We start from the raw sequence: 14,798 nt of genomic DNA, 5'->3' as shown, positions 1-14,798 counted from the left end.
AGGAGCCCCAGCTGAGAGGGGCCCTCAGGGCTGGCTGTGCCTGTGTGCAGGGAGGGGCAGAGCAGGGCCCAGGCTCTGCTCCCTGGGGCCCAGCGATGGCACCCGAGCCACGGGCAGGCACTGATGCCCAGGAAGTTCCACCTGTGCAGTGACCGTGAACAGGCTGCCCAGGGAGGGTGTGGAGTGTCCCTCCTGGAGACATTGTCTGGACGCAGTCCCGAGCGATGTGCTCTGAAATGGCCCTGCCGGAGCTGGGGGTTTAGATCAGCTGCTGCCCCGTGGTCCCCTCCAGCCCGCTCCGTGCTGGGACTCGGGGCTGTGCGAGCACGGCAGGAGTTGACCTGAATTCCATTCCGTTCCATTCAATTCCGTTCCGTTCCGTTCCGTTCCATTCCGTTCCGTTCCGTTTCCTTCCCCGCCCCTCAGCGCTGCCCTCAGCGCTCCCGCCGCCGCCCGGCGCCTGCGCAGCGCGGGAACGCCGCAAGTCGCGCGAGGCGGCGCGGCGGGCGCGCGCAGGCGCGGGGCGGGGCGGGCGCGCGGCGCTGATGCAAGAGCCGAGCACGGACTGACCCCGCGGCACCGAGCGACCCCGGCCCCTCCGACCCGCGGCCCCCGCCGCAGACATGTCCGGCGACGAGGTGAGACCCGCCGCCCGCCCCCGCCGCCCGCGGGAGGGCCTCGCCCGGGGGCTGCGCTGCGCCGCGGCCGCCGCCATGTGGGCGCCGGGCCTGAGGCCTGCGGCGAGCGCGGCCTCCGCCCTGCGTGGGGCCGGGGCCGGGGCGAGCGGGGGTCCCGCCGGGCCGGGGCTGAGGCAGCGCGGGGGGCGCAGGCCGGGCCGGGCGCGGGGCCCTCCTTGCCTGGAGCCCCGGCGGGCCTGAGGGTGTGTGTCGGAGCCGCGAGTCCCGGCAAGGCCTTGAGCTCGCCTGGAGCTCCCGGTGTGCTGCCGGCGGCCGCCCCTGGCGCGGACCAGCCGGAGAGGGAGGCAGATGGCACCGGCACCGCTTCTCCATCGTGTTCTGCGCTTTTTAGCGAAACGGAGCCTTTAGGCAGTTCTTAATCGCTTTCAGAAGCTTTAATAGCTCGGGTTTTAACCTTGAGAGCCGAATAGCGACATCTGAACAAATAATAACTAAACGTTTTCCGGATCTGGCGGTGTTTGTCTAGGCACAGTACCGGGGAAGTTTATACATCCGTGTTTGAGAAATTTTTCGGTTGTTGTAAATGCCCTGTGTTGGCAGTTTTACTGGCCTCATTTCCATTGCTCTCATGGGGAAAAGGAAAGTTTTCCGTGTGTGAGGTGCTCATCAGCCTGGTGTAGCCCGTAGGAAGCTGCTCCGGATCCAGGAGATGGCTGCTTCTGGCTTTGTATCTTCTCTCTGGTGTTGTTTAAAATACCCGTGTGGCTTGTTTCCTTCAGAGCAAAGTGATCACTCAGGCCTTGCAGAGAGGCTTGTCCTGCGTCATAAAAGAGAACTGCTGTAATTACGACTTATTTTAGTGGTAGCTGTGACTGACTTACTCAGCTGCTTTAACATCTAGAATGAATACGTTGCGTTTTTGTGCCTAGATGTGTCATGGGAGCTGCAGTTCTCATGTCTGGGCTGTTCTATGCACTCAGGAATGTTTGCATCAGGTGCTGTCTTACTCAGGTGATCACAGGGCCATGGAGCAGTTCATGGAGTGTCCAGCTTTGAATTAATTTGTACCAATAAAACTGGTTTTCTTGCATAGTGGATTAATTTGACATTGAGGTGATTCCTGGGATCCATAGGGAAGTTGCATCTCTGGGCTGCTTTATGTGACAGAGAATAAGGATGATGGCAGATAACACAGGCTGGTGTGCAGTGAGTGCAGGTGCTTTCCAGAACTTCTGGGCCTCTGGTTGCTGGGAGCCAAATACTTTGATATTGGTGTTAAGCTGGTGAAACTTTTTAAAGGCTGTGAAGTCGAGGAGGGTGAAACCCTATGAAGACAAATTAACCCTGGAAACTGGGATAGATGGTAAGAATTTCATTGTGTTGAGCTGTAGCCTAAAGTTTTCTGAGTTGTGTATGAATGAAACTCATTGCTGGGAACATCCCTGAGTGCTGCCCAGAGCTGGGGCACAGCAGGGGCAACACAGGCCCAGTTGTGGGGAAAAGTGATCTGTGTGTTCAGTTTGTTTAAAATCCTACAAAGTACATAATCCCACTGAAGATCTAGAAGTTCTTTGAACCCTGCAGGTTTGTGAAGCTTCAGGCAGTAATATTAGAGAGTGCTGTGTTTTGACAAATTGAAGTGCTGCTTGGTCTTAGTAATTTTGTCCCTCACCCTGGACATAAGGCAGTGTAGTGTAAGGACCTGAACTGACTTGATCAGGGCAGGGGTGATGTCTGCCTCTTAGACATGCCTGTGTTTATTCAGCTTAAGGAAATGGGATTTATTTGTGACTTCTGTTGGATTCCCTACTGTTTGCCACTGTCTCAGCAGTTTAGAGGTTCATTGGCTTCAGTCTTGAGTTGCATTTGATCAAATGAAACTTTGATTCTCTTCCCCCCTCTGTTTTTTCACTTGCTAATTTTCTATAAGTTGGGATTTGGACTGTGTAGGTACTTCGAGTAAGGAGCAGGTACGTGGAGATGGATGTGAGAATGAACCTTGTGGTCTACAGAGGAGAAAACCCCATATGGGAATTTATGGGAATTTGGCTCTGAGAGCAGGAACATGACAGGAATTTTAAATTTTTATCACACAGGAAAAGCATCCAGGTTTGTTGTGTTTGTGCTAGGGGCTGTGGTTCCTTCAGTAGAAAACCTGTAACTTTGTAGTTTGGCAGCACTAAATGGTGTCATAAAGTTCAGACTAAGCCAATGTGCTGAGCAGAGAAAAGGAATAAAGTTTGGAAACACCTGCCTCAGAAAGCCACAACATGAGCAGCTGGGTTATCAGGCTGGTTCATTTATGTCATGACTTGTTAAAGCAAATGTGACCTAAGGCTCCTGCTGAGTGCTCCTTGAAGCCTTTGGTGAGCAAAACATTTCAGGCTTAGGCCTCCTCCTCCTCCTCAGGTTGTGCAGTGTGCCATGTTCTGAGTAGGTGCTGGGTGTGCAGAAGCCTGGCTTGCCCTGCCTGGCTGGGGTGGCCCTGCTCAAGGCCACGTGGCTTTGATGCTGAAAACCAATCTCCTGCATCCAGGAGTTGTCTTGGTGTGTCCAGCTCAGTGTGGTCAGGCTGCAGACACTCAGTCTCTGTAGACACAAGACATGCTTTATGGTGGTTCAGATGTTTTTTCCCTCACAAAAGGAGTGATTTGGGGTGGATGGGCTGGTTTCTTCTTAGAAGCTGTTACATCTGATTGAGGCATGATCTTAGGTTTGTTTCACATGAGACAATAAAAACCTCTTCAGGGTCTTGCAGAGCATCTTCATGGAAATGTCAGCCCCTTGTGCTGGATGCCAGGGCTGTGCCCTGGGCCCAGGCAGGCAGCTCTCCTGCTGTCCCAGCAGGCTGGGGAGCCCAGGAGGAAGCAGACATGGAACCAGTTGGACATGCTGTGATTTCTGTGCATTGCAGCAGCATGATTCACACCACTATCTATGGAAGCAGCAGAGAAAAGCCCTCTGGCTTTCTTTTGAAGATCATTCCAGCACAGTGTGTGCAACTAAAGACCCACTTGAGCAGTTTGAAAGCTTCAGGGGGCCCCCATATTTGTGCAGGCTTTGGGGATGTTGTGTTTCAGACACCCAAAGCAGTTTGAAGCCTTTGGTAGGGCCTGTATGAAACATGTATGTTTCAGAAAATGGGAAGAATATCACAAAAAATAGCCTGTGTAGGAAAATGAGAAGTGCAAGGAAAGGTTGTGTTGTGGGGAGAGGGAAACCACCAGACTTCAGGGGGTAGCTGGGAAACAAGCTGGAGAACTGCTCCTTGGTGAAGTGCTGGTTCTTTCCTGAGTGAGGCTGTTCATGATGGTGAAGTACAGCTCTGTAAGAACATTCTCTTCCATTACTGGATAAGGAACATTGGAGAAAGTGTCTAAAATGGTTGTATTTAATATAAACTATGGTGTGACAGTCCAGGCAGATGTGTGTAACAAAGTGACCAGCAGCTGGGCTGTCAGCTTGTGTCTGAAGTGAAACAAAAAGCTTTAATGTGTTGGAATAAATCCCTCAGGTCCGGAGATGATAAATAGGTTAAAAGTGAGTCTGGGGTTGTTGCCTTCCTCACAGCCAGACGAGGTGAATTAAGCTGCTTTGCTGGCTAAAGAGCTCATTAACAGCTTTTAATCACTTGGTGTCTGAGGTTCAGTTTCTCAGTCTGGGGAGGGAGAAGGATGAGACCTTTGCCTTTTCACAGTGTTTGGGGCTCCTGCAGGTCTTGCTCTGTCACCAGCCCCTTCTAGGTTTCCTCCTCATCCAGAGTGTTCTTGTCCAGAGAGTGCTGGCAAATCTTGCCTTGAATAAATCTGGGAACCAATGTGTCTCACAAGTGGAAGTGATATGTGATCAGACCATGTGCTTTGGTGGGGTTAAGTTGTCCTTTGTGTGGAGTGGTGCTGTATTACTGCAAAATTGGAGTCCATAATGGTCATAAAATAGAGATGGTAGCCAGTCTGTCAGAGCGCCACAGCTTTAACATATTTACAGCTGCACTGATAAATAGGTGACAGGAAACTTGGACTACAGGAAAAGTAGCAGATGCTGTGAACTCTGTCAGTTTTCCCTTGTAATTGGCACAGTTGAGGTTGAGGCTGCTGAGCAGTTTAGGAAAAGTTACAAATAATAAATAAGGGATGATTATTGAGCCGCTAAGGAGCTCTTGACTTTTACAGATGATTTTCGATCCTACTATGAGCAAGAAGAAGAAGAAAAAGAAGAAGCCCTTCATGCTGGATGAGGAAGGAGGAGGAGACATACAAACAGAAGAGACTCAGCAGTCAGAAACAAAGGAAGTTGAACCAGAGCCAACAGAAGACAAAGATGTTGAAGCAGATGAAGAAGACAGCAGGAAGAAAGGTAAAGTGAATCCGTGTAGATAAATTCTCAAAGGTGCTGTTTTGAGTCTACGAGCCCAGTTTCAAGATTTGGCATCCCAGAGCATACTGCCAGAGCCTTTGTGTGTTCAGAGATCTGTGAGTGATCTCTGCTGCCTGTCTGGAGGGCAGCTTGCCCTCTTGCTTGGAATCACGTTCACAGACACCACCAAGCTCCCAGGAGCTTATGTAATTTGCAGTTTTCTAACTGAAACAGTCCTTTGTGTAAGGCACTGAAAAGACACTCTCTAAAATAGTGTGAAGTTTAAAATTCCATGTGCAATTGTTGCAATAATTCCACAATTTGAACAATTAAACAATAGTGTGCATAACAGAAACATAGTTAAAAGAGTTCCTAGTTTTTGGACAATTCTGAATGGGATAACCAGAGTATTCTTTGGAATCTTTCAGGAAGTAAGTGTGTGATTGTGTATTACACCTTGCTTTTTAAATTGAGGCCATTGTAATTTCAGGATTACCTAATTCAGAGTGCCATTAACTTAAATCCAGTTTGTTGCTAAATTAGCTCCTGCTGCAGACCAAAGAAAGTGTATCTTCCTCCTGCACTTCTCTCTCTCTCTCTTTTTTTTGTCCAGGCATCTCTAATGACAAAAGTGACTAATTTGTCTTGTACAGCAGAAAGAAAGAGGAAACATTTAAAGAATCAAAAGACACAGTTAGAAGGTGCAGAAACTAAAACAGTGTTTGGGGGCAGAGGGGAATGATCTCTTCAAACCTGAAGGATATCCACAGGGTTACAGATTGTTGCCCATGTCTTATTGAAGATTTGGATGTCAATTAGAAACCTTAATGTCTGAACTGTTTCTACAGTTGCACTTCTTTAGGCAATCCTTTGGTTTTGTTTTTTTAGATACAACAGATGACTTGGATGATTTAAACTTCTTCAATCAAAAGAAAAAGAAGAAAAAAACAAAAAAGATATTTGATATAGATGAAGCAGAAGAAGGTGTAAAGGTTTGTTTACATAACTTGATTATGGCTGAAAACTCTCTTGCTTCCATTTTCTTGAGATTGGCAGTGCAGGAGTTGTCTCAAGTCTGTCCTTGTGTCTTGGTGCAGTTCATAACTAAACTTTACATGTCTTCCATTTTTTTTTTTTATGAACATGTTGCTCCTGCCTGGGCTTTTTGTCCAGAAGTGGGAAAACCTGCCTGCTCTGCACCAAGAGCAAGTAATTCACCAGTCTGTAGGAAGGGCTGATTAACCTCAAGGTTAATTGTCTTTTGGGGTTAGAGAGATAACTGGATGTCAGAAGCCACACACAGAGCAGTCCTCTAAAGGGCAGCACTTCAAATAAAGTGCACATATCTGCCAAGAAATCTGTTTTCACTCTGGTGTTTTCTTTAGAAAGGGTTGGCTACTGTGCTGTGTTCCAGAAGGTGTACAAGATATTTTTACTCTTCTCAAGTTTTATTCCAAGTAGTGTTTTTGTATCACATGTCAGTGTAACTGGCAAGCCCAGAGAGCAAAAGGACAGAGAAATGTTATGTTATGCATAAAGCTCCTTTTCAGATTCTGCCTTTTGGGGAAGAAAGTGTTCCTCTGATCTGCCTCAAGGGACAAAATTCTTGCTCTGTGTTCTTTCAGTGTGCAGAATTGTGATAACAAGTTAGAGTAGCATAGCTTTGCTTTTTCTTACTGCTGCCATGAGGGGTGTTCTGTTCCCTCCTGTCCTCAGATGGCTGCTGCCTTTAAGTGCAGTCTGATCTTGTTCCTGGCTAGCCAGAAGTTAAGCCAGAAGGTGCAAATCTGGCCCTGCTTATGGCAGCAGTGCAGGGTGTAGAGCTCTCTTCAACATGCTGGAATTCCATTCTTACCTGTTGGGTGTCAGGGCTGTGGTGGGTGTCACCAGTATTCACCTCTACAGTGGTGTTATTTCTGGTGCCATGGAGGGCTGTGGTTAACATGGATAAACTACAGTCTTACTTCTTTGCAGGAATTGAAAATTGAAGGAGATGTGCCAGAGACAGTAGAACCTGAAGATGACCTTGATATCATGCTGGGCAATAAAAAGAAGAAAAAGAAGAATGTGAAGTTTCCAGATGAAGATGAGATAATGGAGAAGGATGAAGGTACAAGTATAACCTAGCTCAGTGAGATGCTGAAATGTAGTCCACCTTGTATATGAATAAGTTCTGTTCAAATGCCTTTTTAGTTCCAAAATTTATCAGAAATGTTCTATAAAAGCACTGTATAAATTTCCCATGAGTGCTGGTATCCCTTGCTGACAAGCAGAGAAGACTTGAGTCCACATCTTAGTGGAATTTTCTCCTGTGTACCTTTTAGAAATCATGTAAGCATGAGGTTAAAGAATGCTTCTTAATGAATCCCCAAAAACTTTCTTTACAGCATTTGAGGATGAAGATAGCAAAAAAGATGATGGAATTTCTTTTAGCCTTCAGTCAGGACCTGCGTGGGCAGGCTCAGAAAGGGACTACACATATGATGAGGTAATGTTCCAGAGACTTTTGAAACATTTCCATGTTCATCTGCATCAGTAGAGCCTTATGCTCATGTTTCCTATTTCTAACTTTTGTGAAGGACTTGTAGTCAGTAGCTCATGAGCAGAAGCTAACAAGGCATGTTTTCTATCACAGTAATTTCCACATGGGGCAATATTGGTTCAAGCACCTCTGCCGTGGGCAGAGCAAACCCTTGAGGAGGCAGTGTTGGGATTTTGCATTTATCAGAACACTTTAAATGTGTTCTGAAGAGCTGGGGAAATGCTCTCAGGCAAAGGTAGTCTGCTATTCACTGTGAGTGCTGTTAGAGGTGAGGTGCTTTGAGGACTGGCCGGTGCTGACGTGGCTGTGAATCCCTTCCTTTGCAGTTGCTCAACAGAGTTTTTAACATCATGCGGGAGAAGAACCCGGACATGGTGGCTGGAGAGAAGCGGAAATTTGTCATGAAGCCCCCGCAGGTTGTGAGAGTAGGGACCAAGAAAACGTCTTTTGTCAACTTCACAGATATCTGCAAATTGTAAGTTTCCCCTTTGGATTTCCCAGGAATAGCAGATGGATGCACTGCTCTGTGCTCCTGTAGAGTTTTCTGGCAAGTGACTGTGGCAAACCAGGAGTGGAAGCTATTTCAGTCAGAGAGCTCATTACATTTCTCTGGGAGAAGATATTTCTGAACATGATTTATTGAGATAATTTCTAATTTTATACTTAAATTACAAAAATGGTACGTGGACTGAAACTTGGTGAGTTCATTGGGTTCTAGCAAGTTGGGTCATCAGTGATATTTATGTGCAAGCCTCGAGGAGAAGGGTGGGAAAAGTTCTTTCAAATTTGAGCTGACTACAAATACTGTTGGTAAATGATATGGACTCCACTGTTTTCTGCAGTGATATCTGTCTTAATTATATCTTGTGAAGGCAGCTCTGTTCTTTGTGAGCACTTCTGTGAATGCAAATCTTGATGGATATCAAAAGTGTGCCAGAAAACAGGCCTGGTGAAACCCTGCTGAGGATCTGGGTTGTGTAATAAGGGGAGTTTTTAATGGTAGCTACTAATGTTTTTTTCAGAGGATGGGACTGTAAGAATGAAAAATCTTTAATGGAAAATTTCTTTTCACTAGTTGCTTTAATTTTGGGTTGGGGACAGTGGGAGGTTTTTTGTGTGGACTGTTCAGGTTCCTTGTGTCCTCAGTAATTGTGTGTATGTGCTCTTTGGTGCAGACCCCTGGCATTTCTCCCTTTGAAACTTTCTGACTTAAGTTGGATTTACCCTGCCAGTCCTGTATGAATACCAAATTTCTCTGAAGGGGGAAGGTTAAACATTTCCTTACTTTTATTTTTAGATTACATCGTCAGCCAAAACATCTCCTGGCATTTTTGTTGGCAGAATTGGGTACAAGGTAAGGCTGCTGGGCTCTGTGTGTGCTTGGGGTTAATAATTGGTCAAATATAACATTTTTGGGGTCACATCTGTGTAGATGTGCTGGAACACGAGGCTTTCGTTCCCTGCACTTCAGTGCTGTGCTGGGTGATTGAGGAGAGAACATTTTAGTGAGGAGGTACAGAGGGAAACTCCAAGTCCAAGGGAATGGTGTTGTTCACTCCCCTGAGACAGACAGGTGAGGGCTGTGCCTGGGCAAAACTTCCTCTAGGAAGTAGCTGTTAAGTACCTCGGGATTTTGCATTTTTTTGTCCCTACAACAAAATTCTGGCTGTGCTCTTCTTGAAGAGTATATCCTTGTCTTGCTTCCTGATTTGTTTTAATGCTTCACACCTGCAAATCCAATAATTAATTTTCTCTTTTTAATTAGTGGTTCAATAGACGGTAACAACCAACTGGTAATCAAAGGAAGATTTCAGCAAAAACAGATAGAAAATGTCTTGAGAAGATATATCAGTAAGTAGAACTCCCTTTTCCCCTGCAGATTTCTCTCAGGCCCCTTTGATGCCCATGGGCCCATGTGTGGCCCAGCTGTGTGCCCACCATGGTGGAGGCTGAGGAGCCACAACTTTCCTTTATCATAGAATAACGCACATACAGGTGCTGTGCTCTGCCCTGCACTGAAGCATGCCAAGGAAAACAGAGCATTTGAGAACTGCTTGTTTTCATCTGAGCCTCATATCTTGGCTTTGATGAGGACTGTGGGAAACAACAGTAATTGTTGATTTTGCAGTCTGTTGTACCCGTGAATTGACAGATGCAGTATTAAGATAAGTTCTGGTCAAATGCCATTTTTGTTCCAAAATTTATGAGAAAAATGTTCTCTAAAAGCACTGTATAAATTTCCCATGAGTGCTGGTGTCCCTTGCTGACAAACAGAGAAGGCTTGAGTCCACATCTTAGTGGAACCTTCTCCTGTGTACCTTTTAGAAATCATGTAAGCATGAGGTTAAGGAATGTTTCTTCATGAATCCCCAAAACCTTTTTGTGCCACAGCTGGTCAGAGGACCCAGGTTATGTATCAGAAAGCTCCTGCTTTAGTGCTGTGTCAGTACCAGAGCTGCTGACCCCTCAGCAGAGGAACTCGGGGAACACCAGTGGCAAATCTGTACTGGTTATTAACATTCAAACAGTGTCAGTGCCTAATGTACCACACAGAACCTCCTCTTGGTTAACCAGGGGGGATTTTTAGTGTTCCCAGTCAGCCTCTGTGAGCTGGTGGGTGTGTTTGAGCAGCGTTTGCAGACAGCTGTGCAGCAGCAGCAGGGACCCAGATCACAGGAATAGTATCCAAGAAGGTGAGAGGCCAGTCTGTGAGAAGGATTTGAGCACAGATGTTGAACAGAAATCAGTGGCTGCACAAGAATGTAGCAGTTCAGATTCAGTCTGGATGGAGAGCAAACTGCAAAGCCTCTCCAGCTCCTGAAAGAATTGCTGGATTTCCTTCCTGAGTTGTTCCTGCTGTGGTGAAGGTCGGTGCCTGGCTGCCAGAGTAGCAGAGGAGCCAGGTCACAGGGGGATCAGGACAAGCCTGTGAAAAAGGTGAAAGGTGAAAACCTGTCCTGTTTTTTGCAGCAGTGCCAGCAGGCCCAGAGCTGGAGTCTGCAGAGGGTTGCATTCCCTCAGTGTCCATGGGAGCAGCCAGGCTTAGGCTGGCCCTGCCTGGCTCTGCCCCTCTGCATTCTGCTCTCTGCATTTGGAGCACAGCTGGCAGGTCACAGCTGCTCTGCTGCCAGGGCTTTGTCCACCTTGGGAAAGCTCAAGTGGCTGCAGTTTGAGTTATTGTGGTGTTTGCAGGGGTCCAAGGACAAGGGAAGAGATGAGACTCTTGGCACCATGTTTCAGAAGGCTGATTTATTATTTTATGATATATATTATATTAAAACTATACTAAAAGAATGGAAGAAAGGAGTTCATCAGAATGCTAACAAGGCATTGAAAAGAAATGGAACGATAATAAAATCCTGTGACTGACCAAAGAGTCTGAGACAGCTGGACTGTGATTGGCCATTAATTAGAAACCACAAGAGACCAATCACAGATCCACCTGTTGGATTCCACAGCAGCAAACAATCATTGTTTACATTTTAAATCTGTCTTGGTTTGGGAAGGCAGGTGCCTGATAAAGAAGGCAGGAGCCTCCCCTGAAATGGAGAATGCAAACCCTCCCCACCCCTCCAAATTGCTATGAATTTTAAATTAAGGGGCTCTCAGGGAAAAATATGGGAGCAGGAAATAGCAGTTCTTTAATAGGGGAAAAAAAAAGATAAAATAAAACAATGCAGCGCACTATAACAACACTGAGAGTCAGAACACAACTCTGTGGGTCAGGGTGTTGGTAGCAGTCCAGTTGGAAAAGGAGCTGCAGTCCTCTTGGAGTGTCAGGGGTGGTTCTGTTGGAGCAGGGGGGTCCTGTAGGAAAGGGGTGTATTCTTCCTCTGCAGATCCGTGAAAATAGAAGCAGCTGCTGTTCCTCTGGGAATCCAGCAGGAAGCTGTGCTGGTGTGTCAGAATCTCCAGATTATATCTGGGTAGGAATGCTTGGCTCCTCCCTCTGGGTGGAGCATCTCCCAATGGGATGCTGATCAGCCCTGCAGTGACATTCAATAGCCTGTTATCAGCAGATGTCCCCTGCCGAGGGAGGAGTGATTGTGATCACTCAGAGAGAGATAAGGAGCATTGCCCACCTGACACCAGACCCCTGCCATGCAGATGGCAATAGAATACACCTTGCCTTGCAGTCTGGAACAGTTTCTGAGGCCTTTTGGCTTCTCAGGAGAAAGAAATCCTAGCAAAAGGGTTTTTCATAAAACATGTCAGTGCCTGTTAGGGTTCCTAGCTAAAGGACTGTGGTGAGCAGTGCCATGCCCTTTGTCCCTGCAGAGGAATATGTCACCTGCCACACGTGCCGCTCCCCCGACACCATCCTGCAGAAGGACACGCGGTTATACTTCCTGCAGTGCGAGACCTGCCACTCCCGCTGCTCCGTGGCCAGCATCAAAACCGGCTTCCAGGCTGTCACAGGCAAGAGAGCACAGCTCCGTGCCAAAGCTAACTAGCTTTGCTAACCAACTCTGCAGTTGGCAAAGTGTTCTGGGGAGATGGGACTGGACAGGTTTGCCATCGGAGTGGATTTACCATTGTATTAAAGCGAGGTTGTAAAAACCACAAGAAATTTGGCTTTTGATTGATTGGTCTGTGAAATCCTTGCAAGATGCAGATCCTCAAGCTGTTCACATACATTTGCTCATTGAATATATTTTACCAACTGTAAGGAGCGTGGTGGGAAAGGAGGTGCTTTTTAATCCGTTCAGACTTCTGTAAAAGACGAGATAAATTAAAGATACTATAACAGTGAGTGTCTTGGATTTGGATTTTTCCTTCAGTTTTCTCTTCAAACACTGGTGGGAATGGTTGGTGTGTTGTTCTGCAGATCATGTCACTGAGCTATGTCCAAGACCCAGAATGAAATTTTAAGATAAAGGTTATTTTGCTTTTACATAACAGGCTTATTCTAGTTATGCTGTCATGAAACAGAGAAAAACCAGTCACAGAGTCCCAGGGCTGACAGGCCAACGTGAGCCCTGCTCCTGCTTGTACAGCCATGGGTGCCTTGTGCACAGGCTTAATTAGGCAAAAATAGCTCTGAGACAGTTCAGGCACCAGATTGGTGCTGAATCTTAACACAGAATCAATAAACTGTACTGTAAGTTTTCATAGTGTCATAGTACTAAATTTTGCAATTTCTAATAGAGAAACATTTATATTTCTGAAGTCCTGCACTCTTCATCACTTTAAAAAGAATCGAAATGCAGCAAAAAACAAAAAAGTAATAGGTCTAAATGTCATTGTATGGTGGCTGCAACACAGTCTTCTATAAATCCTGAATTTGCAGGAGACACTGCCAAGTAATTTGGGTTCCAAATTAACACTTTTTGCTTCAGGATCTTCCCGTGCCCTTCCTCTGCTGGCAGTGTCAGTGACCTGAGGGGACACCTGGTGCTGTCCTTGCTGGGTTTTGTGTAGAAGTTCTTCCAGCTGGGGATGCAGATGGGGAGTGAAGGTCCCCTCTGGGTTGCAGAAGTGGGGACAGTTGTCACTTGGTTGCCAAAATGTCCCAGGGGGAGGGAAAGTTGCAGCAGCTCAGGGCCCCGGGCACTCACCCCTGCGGGTCAGGGGAGCAGCCTCCTCCCCAGGGGAGCTGGTCCTTCTGAAGGCAATACAGCAAACACCACAACTTGAAGGGTTTCTACTAAGTTTTAACCTTTGTATGTTAACACAGAGCACAGTATTGCTGGGGAGTCACTCACTTGCTATTTGAAAACTTTGACAGCGCTGTAAGGTGAAAAATCAAGGTTTTATGGTTGGTTTCTTAAAAGCATTTTGAATTTCAAGTGAGCTATAACAATGTTGGATGTATCTTAAAGTGAATAAAGCCAGGATCAGTGCCTCTTGTAACATTATTGTTGTATTCTTGTTTCTTCCTCTAGCAAAGAGTCTCCTGTTGGGAGTTAAACCTTGGAGAAGTGAGAGTTGCCTTTTTGTTTTGGTGATTTGCTGGTGGGGCACCCTGAAATAGCTGAAAAGCAATGATACTTTGTTTTTAAATGCTTGTTTTCCCTGGGTCAAATACCTTTAACATACTTTTAAAAATACAGTGTGGCCTTGAGCTGCTGCTGTATTTCAGTGCTTTAAATGAAAAGTTTGATTTAGTGAAATAGGATCAAAAAGATCCAAGTTAACAAAAGACTAAATTATTGTTCCAACCTCTCAGCTGTGAGCTCTGGCTTGCAGGAGAGTTTCCTAGGTGTATTTTGTAGATGTGCTTTGAGCCTGCATGAAACCCTGAAGGCTTTTAATGACTGAGATTTGAGTGCAGCATCTTGAGCTGTAGGCTCAGATCCTGCTGTGGAATAAGAATAACCTCACTAATGCAGGAAAAGCCTGTCTAGGAGCAGATATCAGTTGGGGCTTATTTTTTTTAGGAAAAACTTCACAGTACATTCAGATAATGTTGTATGAACACAAATGCCTCATGCTGCTTGTGAGGCTGATGAGAGTTTGAAGTGCAGTTGTGTTCAGAGGCAAAAAAGTTTTTACTTGAGCTGGCTGTGAGAAAGCAGCTTAGAGATGGAGTTCTTAACAGAGGAGCTGTGGTTCCCTGTGTCTTTATGCAGGTACCTTTTTGGAGGCAGAGCTGTTTTTTTTCTCTCAGCTGAAAATTGGCTGTGTGGAGATGTGGGAGCCAGATTTTAGGTACTGAAAATCCCTGAGTGAACAACAGCTGGGCTGCTCCTCTCCATGGATTTTGCCATGCCCTGTTCTCCACCTGATCCAAGTAATCAGAGCAATGCAGGGCTGATCCTTCCCAGCAGTGAAGGTGAAACATCTTCCAGCTCAGCCCATTCATGAGAAAATCATCTGAGACTTGTCCCTGGAGGTGCTGGGAGAACAGAATTGCTATTGTGGTCAGTCAGCCTGAGCTTCCCTGATGCCTTGGAAGAACAATCTCTGCATCCCCCTTTCTGCCAGGGTGTGCTTTTATCTCCACTGTCAGGTGGTTGCAGCTCAAGGGGTTGGGACCTTGCTCAGGTCCCTGAAGTAACCAGGGAAATGGGAACATCTCATCCCCTAACTGAGCACAAATCCAGGGGGATCAGCTGCCCTGGGGCCCCTCTGCTGTTCTGCTGAAATCACTGGTGGCTGCTATGAAAATCAGTGAAAATAAACTCCATTGCTGGGAGCTTCTGGCCAGAGCAAGAATTTAACCATTTTTGTCAGCACAGCTGGTGTAAAGGAGGAGCATTTCTGAGATGGCTCCTTGGAGAGGTCCTGGTTGGTCCCAGATTGTGACACTGTGCAGTGTG

The 14,798-nt window shown here is 46.4% G+C and overlaps 1 protein-coding gene across 1 annotated transcript; it reads left to right on the top strand.

Moving 5' to 3' along the window:
• Positions 1-501: 501 nt before the first annotated feature.
• Positions 502-13,379, top strand: EIF2S2 (eukaryotic translation initiation factor 2 subunit beta). The gene is made up of 9 exons (XM_084217742.1): positions 502-638; positions 4,811-4,994; positions 5,883-5,986; positions 6,969-7,104; positions 7,382-7,482; positions 7,863-8,011; positions 8,834-8,890; positions 9,302-9,387; positions 11,815-13,379. The coding sequence occupies exons 1-9, from the start codon at positions 624-626 to the stop codon at positions 11,988-11,990; spliced, it is 1,008 nt and encodes a 335-aa protein (XP_084073868.1). The 5' UTR covers positions 502-623; the 3' UTR covers positions 11,991-13,379.
• The last annotated feature ends 1,419 nt before the right edge of the window (positions 13,380-14,798 follow it).

Source organism: Fringilla coelebs (genome assembly GCF_963513975.1).
Source record: "Fringilla coelebs genome assembly, chromosome: 18".
Taxonomy (NCBI): domain Eukaryota; kingdom Metazoa; phylum Chordata; class Aves; order Passeriformes; family Fringillidae; genus Fringilla; species Fringilla coelebs.
The sequence above is the reverse complement of the archived record's forward strand: the minus strand, read 5'-3'. Positions and strand labels throughout refer to the sequence as shown.